The sequence below is a fragment of the Portunus trituberculatus genome, chromosome 23 (genome assembly GCF_017591435.1).
Source record: "Portunus trituberculatus isolate SZX2019 chromosome 23, ASM1759143v1, whole genome shotgun sequence".
NCBI lineage: Eukaryota > Metazoa > Arthropoda > Malacostraca > Decapoda > Portunidae > Portunus > Portunus trituberculatus.
The window spans coordinates 630,001-645,000 of NC_059277.1; the positions used below are offsets into that span (position 1 = coordinate 630,001).

Below are 15,000 nucleotides of genomic sequence, written 5' to 3' on the forward strand. Positions count from 1 at the left end.
TTTTCGTGTTTCCCCGTCACTTCCTTCATTTTCTCCCCTTCAAACACATTATTTTTTCCATTTTTCCTCTAATTTCGCGGGTTTTCCTTTCCGTGAATCCAAAAATTCTCTTTCCCAGTGTTAAAATTCTCTTCTGTATCATTCTTTAACATTCTCTCTCTCCCCCCGTAACCCTTTCCCACTTTTCCGTCACGATAAAATCCTCTTCCATTTCTCGTTCCAGATGGAGACTTTCCCTTACTAAAATTCTCTCTCCCACACCATTCTTTCTCTTCTCTCAACAGGCGCCACTCTGGTTCTCCTCTTTCGTCTTATCCTTCTCCTTTTCTTTACTTTCTCTAACTTGAAACTAGATGGCGCCTTTTCTATACCTATTCTTTCTCAGTCCCTTCCATTTCCCCATTACTCAAATCAATCTCTTTATCCTCCTCTTTCTTATTTTTGAAACCAGATGACGTCGCTCTCAACCCACGCCTTCCTAGACCTCCCTCCATCTTTTCTATCTGCCTTACTAAAAATATATTCTCTTTTATTTCTCTTTCTTGAAACCAAATGACGTCTTTTGAACCCATGTCTTCCTAGTCCTCCCCCCATCTTTTGAATCCATGTCTTCCTAGTCCTCCTCCATCTTTTCTATCTTCCTTACTGAAAAAAATATATTCTCTTTTATTTCTCTTTCCTGAAACCATATGACGTCTTTTGAACCCACGCCTTCAATAACTTCCGCTGTCTTCTTCCTCTTTCTATACTTCGTCTATCCTTCTCCATTTATTGAAGCTAATGGTGTATTATTATCATTTTTCACCTATTCCTCCCTAGCCTCCCTAACACCAACACCCATATTTCCTTAACCAAAATCCTTCTGCTGTATTCTTTCTTTTCCCGTCTTCCCTAAAGTGGCGCCAATGTTCTGCTCTTCCTCTTCCTCCTCCGTCTGGCAGCGGCGGTGAGGAATCGTAACTTGTCCCAAAACTCTCGTACACTTTTGCCTTCGCTGCTAAAACGTAAGAAGAGGAAGAGAGGAAGGAGAAGGAGAGTAGGACGCGACCGAACCCTTCCGGACAGTAAAAGAAAACGGTTATTTTTCCCCGAACGATTAATACCATTCGATATTCCCTCTTAAGACTGCCGCCAGATGCCACGGCCCTGTTATTTATGCTAGTGACAGGAGGGAGGGTTGGTACTACTGCTCTCTCTCTCTCTCTCTCTGAATGGTTACAGGAAAGAGGGTTAAGTTTGCAAGGGACATGGAGTGTGACGTAGTGCAGTAGTAGTAGTAGTAATAGTAGTAGTAGTAGTAGTAGTAATAGTAGTGGTGGTGGTGGTGGTGTCCTGATTTCTTAAAATAATTGTCATAGGACCAAAGTTTTGATTGGCTAGCTAAGACAGGAGGAGGAGGAGGAGGAGGAGGAGGAGGAGGAGGAGGAGGAGGAGGAGGAGGAGGAGGAGGAAGGAAAAAGAAGAGGGGGAGAAGATGATAAAGGACTGAAGAAGGAAAGAAAGAAAGAATTAAGAAAAGAAGGAAAGAAAAAAAAATAAAGGAATGAGAAGAAAGACAGAAGATGAGGAAGAATGAAGGAGAAAGGCCAAGCGATGAAAGGGAGATAAGTAAAAGAAGAAGAAAGGAAAAAGCAGGAAGAAGGAAAAGGAAAAATGACAAGATAAAAATATAAAAGGAAGAATTAAGGACATAAAAGGAAGAGAAAAGAATGGAGATTAGAAAAAGAAAGAAAGAAAGAAAGAGAAAAAAAACAAGGAGAGAAAATAATAAGGTGAAGAGGAAGGAAAAAAGAACAAAAGAAAAAAAAGGATGAAAAAAGAAAGAAGAAAGAAAGACAGAAAGGGAAGAGAAGAGGAGAGACAAGATAATAGGTGAAGAGGAAGGAAGAAGGGAAGACAGGAATGACAGGAAGCAAGAAAAGAAAAAGACACGAAGGAATGAAAATATGCACTCTCTCTCTCTCTCTCTCTCTCTCTCTCTCTCTTTTATCACTACTTACGTTTGGCAAAGCTCCGACATCTTTCAACAATATATTAAGAGAGAGAGAGAGAGAGAGAGAGAGAGAGAGAGAGAGAGAGAGAGAGAGAGAGAGAGAGAGAGAGAGAGAGAGAGAGAGAGACGGGACTTTGGAGGAGGAGGAGGAGGAGGAGGAGGAGGAGGAGGAGGAGGAGGAGGAGGAGGAGGAGGAGGAAGGAAGAGGAAGACGGATGCTTCTTATCTCAGCACACACACACACACACACACACACACACACACACACGTTTATAACTTTTCCTAAACGTTTTCATGACCTTGAAGAAATAAAACGTTTATACAAAGAACGTTAAATTTTAAGACGATGGAGTGCAACAAATCTCTCTCTCTCTCTCTCTCTCTCTCTCTCTCTCTCTCTCATTACATTGTCCCGAAGAGATAAGTTTAATACGCGCTCATCTTCCTATCAAGTCTGTTCAGTCCCGTGAGAGAGAGAGAGAGAGAGAGAGAGAGAGAGAGAGAGAGAGAGAGAGAGAGAGAGAGAGAGAGAGAGAGAGAGAGAAATGGCATAATGAACTGGTTGTAACTTTTTATGAACAGAAAAATAATAATAATAATAAAAAAAAGAAATAGAAAGTGAAAATAAAGATGAAGAAGCAAATATTCTCTCTCTCTCTTTCTGTCAATCCATTTTTCTCCTTCCTTTCTTAAATTTTCTGCCCTTCACAATTCAGTTACTTCATTCTCGTCGCCTATTGGTCTATGGAATCGAGAATTGTGACGTCACAGGCCTGGCTAAGCTTCCTGATTGGCTCCTGCGCCTCTTCGGACCCTTGCCTGCCTCCCATTGGCTAGATCTCGTGGCGTCATCCAGAACGTGAACTCTCATTGGTGAATTATAATCAGGCGTGGACTCTGATCTGATAAGTACTCGAGGGAGGTAGGAAGAGAGAGAGAGAGAGAGAGAGAGAGAGAGAGAGAGAGAGAGAGAGAGAGAGAGAGATCTTTAATTCTCTCCTTTCTTTCTCTCTATATTTGCGGGATTAAAGTGTGTGTGTGTGTGTGTGTGTGTGTGTGTGTGTGTGTGTGTGTGTGTGTGTGTGTGTGTGTGTGTGTGTGTGAGAGAGAGAGAGAGAGAGAGAGAGAGAGAGAGAGAGAGAGAGAGAGAGAGAGAGAGAGAGAGAGAGAGTTACATCATTGGTGGGTTGTGGTGACCGCTTCACTAATTGGAAGTGTGTGTGTGTGTGTGTGTGTGTGTGTGTGTGTGTGTGTGTGTGTGTGTGTGTGTGAGAAATATTCCTCTTAAGTCAAATGATGAAGAAAAAAAATAAATAAACTGCTAAAGAACAAGAGGAAAATACAGAGACAGAAAAATTAAACGAGAGAGAAAAACACGCAAAACATGAAGAAAAAACGAGGAAAGTCATGCAAAATATAAAAAAAAACCTGAAAAGAAGAAAAAAAATTGGAAACAAGTCAAACCCTCCGCTGCTCCCCCGCCAAAACAACAACAACAACAACCACTTAACCCTCACACCAACACGCATTAACACAACCAAAACACAGATAAACAAGAAGGTAAGGACGTAACATCACGCAAGTCTTACCTGTGTGTCGCCATCTCAGCCTTGTAGATATCAGCGTTGTCACCAGGAGAGGCGAGGTTGGGCACGATACCGTAGAGGGAGCGCACAGTGGCTGGCTCGACGGCTGTGGGTCTGAAGGGGCCTGTGAGGACTGCCATGGTGGTGTAGTGATGGGCCTGCACCACACGGATTCCGAATGTGAGCTCCACCCGAATGTCCCGCTCAATAAACGTCTGTGGGAGGCGAGGCAGGTGGTGAGAGAGAGTGAGAGTGAGTGAGAGAGAGTGTGTATGTGTGTGTGTGTGTGTGTGTGTGTGTGTGTGTGTGTGTGTGTGTGTGTGTGTGTGTGTGTGTGTGTGTGTGTGTGTGTGTGTGTGTGTGTGTGTATGGCGTATCTGTAACTCAATTCTGCTTTTTTTCTACTTGTTTATCAGTTTATTTTTTTTAGTATTATGGGTACATGATGGTTTGGACACGTAGTCAGAAGAGAACGCCAGGAACTGATTAAAAAGTAATCCTGGAGAGAAGCAATTGAGGGAAGGAGATCGAGGGGAAGGTAGTGGATGAGGAGGGACACTGCAGGATGGACGCAAGGGACAGGAACAACTGGAGGGGATTCGTGCACTGCGCCAACCATTACTTTAACCTCTTCAAGTACCATGGCATGTTTCCATATTTACTCTGGTTACTATATGGCCATTTGATACAGCTTCAGAAAACTTATGTGGGAATTAAAATAGTGAAGATTCTTGCCATTACTCTTCTGGCGTCCATAGACCCTTCCCAATGTCAATAAAATGGTCTAATCGTACATAAATCTCAAGGTAAAAATGTGTCCCAGTATTGAAGGGGTTAAGATAATGGTTTTCATGATTTTCTAAGTTCAAACACCGTTCTGCAAACTTTCAAGTTCATGTACCTTTGCACCTAAGACGATTAGTGAGAAAAAAAGATATTTCACGTTTTCCTCTATTGTTGAGACTGAAAACACAAAAGTAAAGCCTCTATTGTAAAGATAAAATAGCTACTCGGTCCTTAGTTATTGTTATTCATGTGCTAGATAGACATTTACACAACAGAACAAAATGCCATCCTTTATATCTGTGAAGCGCGAGTTTCTACACATAACGGTACATAATTTTCTCATACTCTTATCTCAAATCCAAACATTTTTTTTTTAGCTGACACAATTTTCTTCCAAATACATAAATTCCTTCTGTGCACACATATACTATTCACGCCATGCACCCCGCCATGTCCCTCATTATTTCCATGCAGCCTCGGGAGTCATTCGTGCATATGGTTTGACAGTCACACCTCTAGAGAAACAACGGAAGGAGACTCGGTGGTACACGCCAGTAAGAGAATCAAGGGAGACAGTGAGTGTTCGGTGGTGTGTCTGCTATGTTTGCCTCTTTTCTGAGGATTACTAAGAGGTGTGGCAAGCGTCTATTAAGTGATGAGTGTTGAGGAGAGGTGAGGTTAGGTTAGGTTAGATGATGAGTATTGTGTGTATCCTAACTACTTGGTGAGGAGAGGAAGAATAAATACTACTGCTACAATCACTACTATTTACAAGACAGTATGCTTCGATTACAACCAACACCAACACAACCACCACCATCACCACTAATAAATCATCCACAACATTATTACCCTCTGCCACCACCACCACTACCACCACCACCACCACCACCACTACCCCATCCTCAACAAACTTAATGACCGGATTACCAGATTAATAACTTCAATATTCCAAGCCTTGATGGGACAATATCGTCGGCGGAGGGGACGAAAGGACAAGGGGAGGATGTTGGGATGAGAGGAGGTTGGGATGGAAGATGCGAGATTGGGTTGAAGGAATGGAGGTTGGACAAGGCTAGGAAGGGACATGGCTGTGGTGGGGTGGGAGAACAGCATCCATCTATCCTTCTATCAATCAATATAATCTACCTATTGATTTCATGTCCTTTCTTTTTATCCCAGTGACTTAAAACCATGCGTGCTTTGGGGTCCGAGGGGTCTCCAAGCGCACGGGTTCGAATCCTGTCCACGGTCCGAGTGTAGGTTGGGCTTCCTCACTCGGGTCAACGGTTTCCTAGCGGGTGGGGTTTCAGATAGAAGGTATCTCAAAAAATACCCTCTTTAGCCCAGAAATTCCCGTGAAAAAAAACATGGCATAAAATAAAAAATATTTCCACTCGTTTTTTTTCCTCTTCCCATTTTTTCCCCATAATTTTCTCTTCCATTCATCTCAAATAATTTCCCCTTCCACTCATAATGCAAAGATTCCCCTCAATTTCCCTCACTTTACGTCAAGGTCAAGAAAATAACCAGCTTTTTTTCCCTTCTTTCTTATTTCTCCCTTTCTTTTCCTCACGATAAGAAAGTAAGACTATTTCCTTTTTTCCCAAGTGTTCACCTAATATATCCTCTTGTCTTTTTCCCTCTAACAAGTAACATGACCTACTTTCCAATTTTTTCCCCTATTTTTCGCTGTTTTAATAATTCCCCATGGTGGTTTTGCAAAGTTGGCTGTTACTGGCTCATCAGGAGGCCAATCAGAGCGTCCCAAAGGTGCTGGTTTGGTACTGTCATCCCCCATCCCCCTCCCTCTCTCTCTCTCTCTCTCTCTCTCTCTCTCTCTCTCTCTCTCTCTCATCTAATAGGAGTAATTCTCAAATTTATCACCGCTTTGTCAATAATCTGATTCATAATCTCTCTCTCTCTCTCTCTCTCTCTCTCTCTCTCTCTCTCTCTGGTGAAACAGGCAATCAATCCTGAAATAAAATGTATAAAAGCTACAGAGAGAGAGAGAGAGAGAGAGAGAGAGAGAGAGAGAGAGAGAGAGAGAGAGAGAGAGAGAGAGAGAGAGAGAGAGAGAGAGAGATACAAACAGACACGGAAAAATGAATTAGGTAAAATCAACAACTCTTTCTGTGTGTGTGTGTGTGTGTGTGTGTGTGTGTGTGTGTGTGTGTGTGTGTGTGTGTGTGTGTGTGTGTGTGTGTGTGTGTGTGTGTGTGTGTGTTGCCTTATCTGTCCCCAGCAGCCAGCCAGCCAGCCATCACACACTCCAGAGAAAGTTTCCACGCTTCCGTCACTTTATTTACCATCGTCTGCAGCAAAACAAAGGGCGGGAAGATTAGACGGCAACGTGAAGGAAGGAAGGAAGGAAGGAAGGAGGGACGGGGGAGGGAGGGAAGGAATAAAGGAGTAAGAGAAGGAGGGGAGGGAGTGAGAGAGGAGGAAGGGAATACAGAAATAAGAGAAGGACGGAAGGGGAGAAGGAGGAAGAAAAGAGGGAAAGATGGGATGGAGGGAGGTAGGGAAGGAAGGAAGGAAAGAGGGAAGAAGGAAGGCAGGAAGGGAATAAAGAAATAAGAGAAGGACGGAAGGGGAGAAGGAGGAAGGAAGAAAAGAGGAAAGGATGGGATGGAGGGCGGTAGGGAAGGAAGGAAGGAAGGAAGGAAGGAAGGAAGGAAGGAGAGAAGGAGGAAGGGAAGGAATAAAGGAGTAAGAGAAGGAAGGAAGGAAGGAAGAAAGGAAGGAAGAGAACGAGAATAGGAAGAAGGAAAGGTGAAAGACGTTAGGAGGTAAGAAAAACCGGGAAAGAAGGAAGGAAGGAAGGAAGGAAGGAAGGAAGCAAGAGAGAGTAAACAAGAATGAAGGATGAAAGAAGAGGACATAAGGAGGCAAGGAAAACACGGAGAAGAAAAGGAGAGGAAATTAAATGAATGAAGTAAGGAAAGAAGGAAAGAAGGAAGGGACGGAGAACGGAGAGACATGAAGGAAGATGCTGCAGAGAGAGAGAGAGAGAGAGAGAGAGAGAGAGAGAGAGAGAGAGAGAGAGAGAATTTTATGTGCCGCACTACCGCTTTGTGTGTGTGTGTGTGATATTTACTCTCTCTCTCTCTCTCTCTCTCTCTCTCTCTCTGTTTTCCGCATTCCAAACGTACTAGAGAGAGAGAGAGAGAGAGAGAGAGAGAGAGAGAGAGAGAGAGAGAGAGAGAGAGAGAGAGAGAGGACATATAATTGTGCAAAGAAAACGAAAATCAAGAAGAGGAGGAGGAGGAGGAGGAGGAGGAGGAGGAGGAGGAGGAGGAGGAGGAGGAGGAGGAGGCCGTTAACTGTAATGCATCTATAACAAACTATACAGTAGGAAGCAAAGGATAGAACAGAAGAATGCTCCTCCCCACCCACCACTCTCTCCAGGCAAAAAAAAAAAAAAAAAAAAAATAAATAAATAAATAAAAAAAAATAAAATAAAATAAAATAAAATAAATAAATAAATAAAATAAAATAAATAAATAAATTAAAAAAACCCCCGATAGGTGAGAGAGAGAATCGGGGACATTTCTATAGGAGAGATGGGAAGAAAGAGAGATCTAATGTAACTACTATTAAAAAAAAATATATCGGGAACTATTTTCTTTATAAAACTCGTCTAATTTACTTTTGAACGTAGCCACCGTGCTAACGTGGAGAGAGAGAGAGAGAGAGAGAGAGAGAGAGAGAGAGAGAGAGAGAGAGAGAGAGAGGCACGTTCGTTTGTTTTCCTCCGCTGTGTTATTCTGGCTGAGGAATTTTCACTCTCAAAATAACATACATTTCTGCGTCGCTCCCTCGCTGACACCAGACCGCCAAGTGTTCAAACTGCTCTCTCTCTCTCTCTCTCTCTCTCTCCTTTATTTTCCTCCCCTCTCCCCTTCTATCTTCCCGTTCTGTTCTTTTACCGTTTAACACTCAGCACTTACATTGTTTATTTATGTCTAATTCTCTCTCTCTCTCTCTCTCTCTCTCTCTTCCGTTTCTGTTCTTTAACCATTTAACACTTGCTTCCTTCCCTCACTCAGCACTTTCATCGTTTATTCTCTCTCTCTCTCTCTCTCTCCCTTTCCTATTCTCTATTTTTTTCATTCCCGTTTATTTTCCTCTCCACTCCTCTCTCTCTCTCTCTCTCTCTCTCTACACGTCAGCCACGGAGCGCACACGTCAGCACTGCACCATTTCTGCCTTGACTACTCGCTGACGGAGGAGAGAGTCAGTCAAAGGGTGAGTGTGGCCGGCGCGCGGGAAGTGGTTTAGGGAAGATGCGAGGTTATCAGGGCAGTGACGGGCAGGGATTACTTCTATCTCTACGTGGGATAAATGGGAGATGTATCACTCACTCACTTACTCACTCGTTTACTCGCTCACTCACTGGCTGGCTTGCTGAGTGTGGTAAAATGTGTCAGTTTCAAGATAGGCTGGTATGTGTCAGGGTGTCGTGGTGTTGGAACGTGAATGTGCTAGTAGTAGTAGTAGTAGTAGTAGTAGTAGTATAAGAGGGGGAAAACTGGCCAAGAGCAAGAAAAAAAGATTAAACAAAAGGTCCACTGAAATGCCGCGACTTCCCCGAAAAAGGTCAAGAGAGTTAGCCAAAGAAGATTCGGATAAATGTCTTGAAACCTTCCTCTTAAATAAGCTCAGGTCATTGAGAGATGGAAACAGAACCAGCAGCAATAGTAGTAGTAGTAGTAGTAGTAGTAGTAGTAGTAGTAGTAGTAGTAGTAGTAATAATAATAATAATAATAATAATAATAATAATAATAATAATAATAATAACAATAATAACAATAACAATAATATCCGGTTTATAAACTTCTCCAGCCTTACAGTTAGAAATCCACAAGTTACATATTAATATACTAACAAACTATCTTAAGTAAACGTTGAATCCAAAACAAGCATCTAACAAATTAACAGCGTGGGTATCAGATGGCGCGTGTCAACCTGATGGACAAGCCCCGGGATGATCAGGCCAACCCGCGCGTATTTTTCTACTCAGAGTTTGTTTCTCCTACCAAGCAAGTTAGTCACAATTCCAGAGTTATAATAGGTACGGGAGGGGATAAGAGGATGTCATTGTAGCTTTCTATGCCTCTGCTCTCCCTTTCCTCGCCCTTCAACATGGGCTACATTGCAAAGAACTCCGCCCAAAGACTTCTAAACTCATCCGGGATTCGAACCTTCTATTGTGAATCTTGCCCGCTAATCACTGCGCTACCTTGTGTGTGTGTGTGTGTGTGTGTGTGTGTGTGTGTGTGTGTGTGTGTGTGTGTGTGTGTGTGTGTGTGAAACGGGATCACGGGCCAAGGACAACAGAGGAAAAGATCGCAAAGAAAGAGGCTAACTTAATTTCAAGTCTCAAAACAAAGTAAAAATATAAGACATTGATTATTGGAGGAAAAAATGTCATGAAATCGCCCTCTTGCAAGCGTTCAAGTCACAGGAAGATGGAAATACAGAAGCAGATAAAATGTTCCAGAGTTCACCAGAAAAGGGGGGATGAATAATTGAGAATACTCGTTAACTCTTCCATTATAGAGCTCCTCCCATCCGCCCAAGCACCACCAGCGAGGAAGAACAAGTAAAGTAACAGGATAGAACACAAGAAGACTCCTCCACGCCAACCAAATATACCAAGGGAGGAAGAATAAGTAAGGAAACAGGATAGCAATAAAGATTCCTCCCCACCCACACAGGCATCACCAAGCAAGCAGAGGAAGTAGGGAGATAAACAGCACAGAAGAAGGCTCCTCCCCACCCACGCAGAATCAAATTTTCACTGAGGTGGCATATCTATTACTCATTAGAAAGAGGAAGTGGAGAGGATAGGGAGAAGAGAGTGAGAGGAGAGGGAAACGAAGAGAGAGGAGAGGAGAGAGAGAGGAAACTGCAATATGATCCCCTTATCTCCTCCTTCCTCTCTCACCTACTCCTCCACCTCCTCCCGTTTCCTTATTAATCTTCCCTCCTCTATTTCCACGCTCCCTCTCTCCCTTTACTCTCCACTTCCTTCCCTCATCTTCTCGTCCACTTCCTCCTTTCCTTTACCAATCATTCCGCCATTTCCTATCTCCCTTCATTCTCACTCCTCCACATCCTCCTCCTCCTCCTCTTCCTCTTTGTGTTATCCTTTCTTTGGTCTTTGATGGTGTGTGTGTGTGTGTGTGTGTGTGTGTGTGTGTGTGTGTGTGTGTGTGTGTGTGTGTGTGAGAGAGAGAGAGAGAGAGAGAGAGAGAGAGAGAGAGAGAGAGAGAGAGAGAGAGAGAGAGAGAGAGAGAGAGAGAGAGAGAGAGAGAGAGAGAGAGAGACACACACACACACACACACACACACACACACACACACACACACACACACACACACACACACACAAAGGAGAAAATAATCTTATTCTTAAAAAAGAAAAGAAAAAAGACAAAATTTTAATGAATTCCAGAAGAAAACATTCATTTCAGATTATCTTAAGAAAAAAGATAATTGTTTCAAGCTAATGACTTGCAGCCTTCCTTCCTTCCTTCCTTCCTTCTCCTTTTCCTTCCTGCCTTCATTATTAACCTTTATTACTCTTCCTTCTTTTCTCTCTTTACTGCTTCTCTCACCTTCTTCTTCCTTCCCTGCTTCTTTCCTTCCTTCTCTGCCTCTATTCCTTCTTTCCTTCCTTCTTTTTCCCCTATCTCTCCTCCTCTCTCCCATCTTCCCTCCTTTACTTATTTTCTCTCCTTTACTGTCTTCCTTCCTTCCTTCTCTCCTCTTGACAACCATTCCCTCCTTCGTTTCCTTCTTCTTCCCTTCCTGTCTTCTCTCTCTCTCTCTCTCTCTCTCTCTCTCTCTCTCTCTCTCTCATCTATTTTTTATCACATCCTCTTCCTTCTTACTCCTTTTCTTGTATTTGTCATTCTTCTCCATCCGTCTGCCTCCTCTTCTTCCTCTTCCTCCTCCTCCTCCTTTTCCATCACTCGTCCCACGCCTTTTCGTCCTTCATTTCCTTATTCTTCTCTTCTTCTTTCTCCTCCTCCTCCTCCTCCTCCTCCTCCTCCTGTTCCTCCTACGACCACTCGCATTCCTCCTCCTTCAACTTTCGTGAAAATTAATGAAAAGTGAAAAGAAAGAAAGGTCGAGAAGACAAAAGGAATGCAAAGGAAAAAGAAGAAGATCGGGAAGATGAAACAAAGAAGAGAACGAAAGAAAAAAAAAAAAAAAAAACGAAAGGAAGGAAAATAAACAAGACGAAAACTATGAAAAAGGATAAAGGAAGTCAGGAAAAACGAGAAAGAAAGAGAGAGAAAAGATAGATAGAGAATATACCCACAAACACGAAGGGAAATAAGAAAAAAGAGAGAGAGAGAGAGAGAGAGAGAGAGAGAGAGAGAGAGAGAGAGAGAGAGAGAGAGAGAGAGAGAGAGAGAGAGAGAGAGAGAGAGAGAGAGAGAGAGAGAGAGAGAGAATTTTCTTTCTATGCATTGTGGCTAACTTATGCCTTAACTCTTCCTCCTCCTCCTCCTCCTCCTCCTCCTCTTTCACTACAAGAGAGAGAGAGAGAGAGAGAGAGAGAGAGAGAGAGAGAGAGAGAGAGAGAGAGAGAGAGAGAGAGAGAGAGAGAGAGAAAAAAAAAAATCGTCGAAAAGAAAGAACCATCATCATCATCATCATCATCATCATCATCATCATTATTATTGTGATTTACTTTCATTATTACTATTCACACATTCTTTCCATCCATTTCCTTCTTTTCATCTTTGCGTCTTGTATTGTTTTCATTTCTCTTAGCGTAGCAAGTTACCACGTGTCTCCCTTCCTTCCTTCCTCTCTTTGTCTGGAAAATTAAATGAAGATGAGACAAGAGGCGAAGGCAAGACAGACTAAAAGATAATTGAAATGACAAGAATAAGGTGAAAAAAGATAAATAAAAAATAACTAAAAGATGAAAAAAGTTATGATTTCTTTCCTCTTTTTGTCTGGATAATGAGATGAGGGAAATGAGATGAAAAGTGAAGGGTGAAGAGAATAAAAAAATGAGATGAAGGAAATGAGATGAAAAGCGAAGGGTGAAGAGAATAAAAAAATAAAATGAGATGAAGGAAATGAGATGAAAAGTGAAGGGTGAAGAAAATAAAGAAAAATAAAATGAGATGAGGGAAATGAGATGAAAAGTGAAAGGTAAATAGAATAATAAAATAAAATAAGATGAGGGAAATGAGATGAAAAGTGAAGGGAAAAGAAAATAAATACAAAAAAAACATGATCCCGATTACAAGAACAAGAATAACAACAACAAAAATAGCACAAGTTTTCTCCACTTAAAAGAAGAATGGAAGAGAAATTAACACGAAATACGAAACAGAAAAGAGGAAGAAGACAGAATAAAGATAATTGAAATAACACAAGAAGACACTAAAACCAACAGCTTAAAAGGAAAAAAAGAAGAGTTTATATATTTTTTTTTTGGAAACTGAAAACAGCAACACAAAAGAAAAAGAGAAAGAAAAAGGAAAATAAATGTAACTTAAAACAAGTAAAAGAAAAAAAAGCAAGAGAAAAAAAAATGAAACAAAAAGAAGAGATGGAAAATTAATAATGATATGAGAAAGAGTTCATATTTTCTTGTTTTTTTTTTGGAAACTGACAAAAGCAAAACAAAAAAGGAATAAAAAAAGGAGAATATCTGCAACTTAAAACAGAAAAAAGTAAGAAAAAAAAGCAAAACAAAAAGAGATAAATAAATAATGATGTGAGTAAAAGAGAGCAAATAGTAAAGAGGAATTAAAGAGGAAGAAAAAAAATGAAGGAGAATAACTGTAACTTAAAATATGTAAAAAAAAAAAGTAAGAAAAAAAAGCGAAACAAGAGATGAAAAAGTAATAATGATGTGAGTAAAAGAGAGCAAAGAGTAAAGAGGAATTAAAAGAGGAATTAAGTAACCCCTTTAGCCCATAAATTCCCGTGAAAAGTCCACATGGTATAAATAAATAAATAAATAAATAAATAAATAAATAAATAAAGAGGCTCAAACTAATTAATAATAAATGACGAACAAAATCTAAATATTGATCTTAAATACTGAATTTTTTTTTAACCCAACAACATAATCTAAGGAAAAAAAAAAAAAAAAAAAAAAAAAAAAAAAACTCAGATTGTATTGATCGACACGAAAGAAGAATGAAAAGAAAATAAATAAAACAGAAGAAAAAAGAAAGAAAAAACAGGAAAGTCAAAACAAAAGACAAGTTTGTACGTGTTTCCTGAGATGTGTTATGAGTGTTTTTTTTATTTTCTTTTTGTCCCGTGTATCATCTTTTACTGTGAACGTCACCGCACACACACACACACACACACACACACACACACACACACACACACACACACACACACACACACAGATGGTTTCTTTCATGGCCTTTTTAATTTGAGAGAACGAGAATTTTGTGCGTGCGTGCGTGTGTGTGTGTGTGTGTGTGTGTGTGTGTGTGTGTGTGTGTGTGTGTGTGTGTGTGTGTGTGTGTGTGTGTGTGTGTGTGTGTGTGTGTTAATAGATGTTTGTCTGCATGTTTTGATGACGGGAATGCTATATTTGGAAGTGCCTGTTATTGTTGTTGTTGTTGTTGTTTTTGATGTTTGGTGTACGTGACTGTAATAATAATAACGGTGCATATGACAACAAAAGATACATGAACAATGACAACGACAACAGCAACAATTGGATGAACAACAGTGACAACAACTACAAGAGCAACAACAATAAAGATTATGACAACGATGACATCAACAACAAAAAAAACAGCAACAAAATATTTATACAAGTTTTTCCCGCCACAATTCTTACCACCAACAACAACAACAACAACAACAACAACAACAACAATTAATTCAAACAGTTTCCTTTAGTCTAATCTTCCCAGACGATTCTTATCAACAGCAACAACAAAACCAAATATCTTTCTTTTTTTCCCTCTTTCTACAAATTAAATTCTCGCTACTTTTTTTTACTCTTTTCCTTCCATTACCAACACACACACACACACACACACACACACACACACACACACACACACACACACACACACACACACACACACACACACACGAGTTGAAACCCACGAACGATAAATATCACGAACAATTTTTCATTTCCTCTTTTTATAGTTATTTTTCAACCATTTTGGCGTGTCAGTTTACATTCTGACGCACCAGTAATATCACGGTCACTTCCCCTCCTGTGTGTGTGTGTGTGTGTGTGTGTGTGTGTGTGTGTGTGTGTGTGTGTGTGTGTGTGTGTGTGTGTGTGTGTGTGTGTGTATTTCTGCCTGCCTGTCTGTCTGTCTGTGTTTTGATTGCTAAATTGGATCTGGTGAAATTGAAGGCAAGTAATACGTGGTGAATTTTTAGTGATTAACCGCATTTTTCTTTTGGTTTTGTCAAGGAAATATTAATAAATATAATCATATATATAGAAGTGTGTTTTGATTGGGAATTTTGTACGATCACATTTCACATACGAACACACCACACATGACACACCACACTCCACCACACACCACTATTCCCACCCTCCGTTACCTTAAAACATAACTCCATTTGCATACTAATCTTCCCATCCACACCACCACACCC

The 15,000-nt window shown here is 40.8% G+C and overlaps 1 protein-coding gene across 2 annotated transcripts in view; it reads right to left on the reverse strand.

Annotated features, from left to right (window-relative positions):
- The window catches only part of LOC123507872, an 87,061-nt gene that overhangs the window by 26,247 nt on the left and 45,814 nt on the right, over nt 1-15,000 (reverse strand). For both annotated transcript variants that reach the window (XM_045261136.1, XM_045261137.1), the window contains exon 9: nt 3,583-3,794. In XM_045261136.1, coding sequence (XP_045117071.1) covers nt 3,583-3,794 — 212 coding nt within the window. The remainder of the gene's footprint in view (nt 1-3,582; nt 3,795-15,000) is intronic.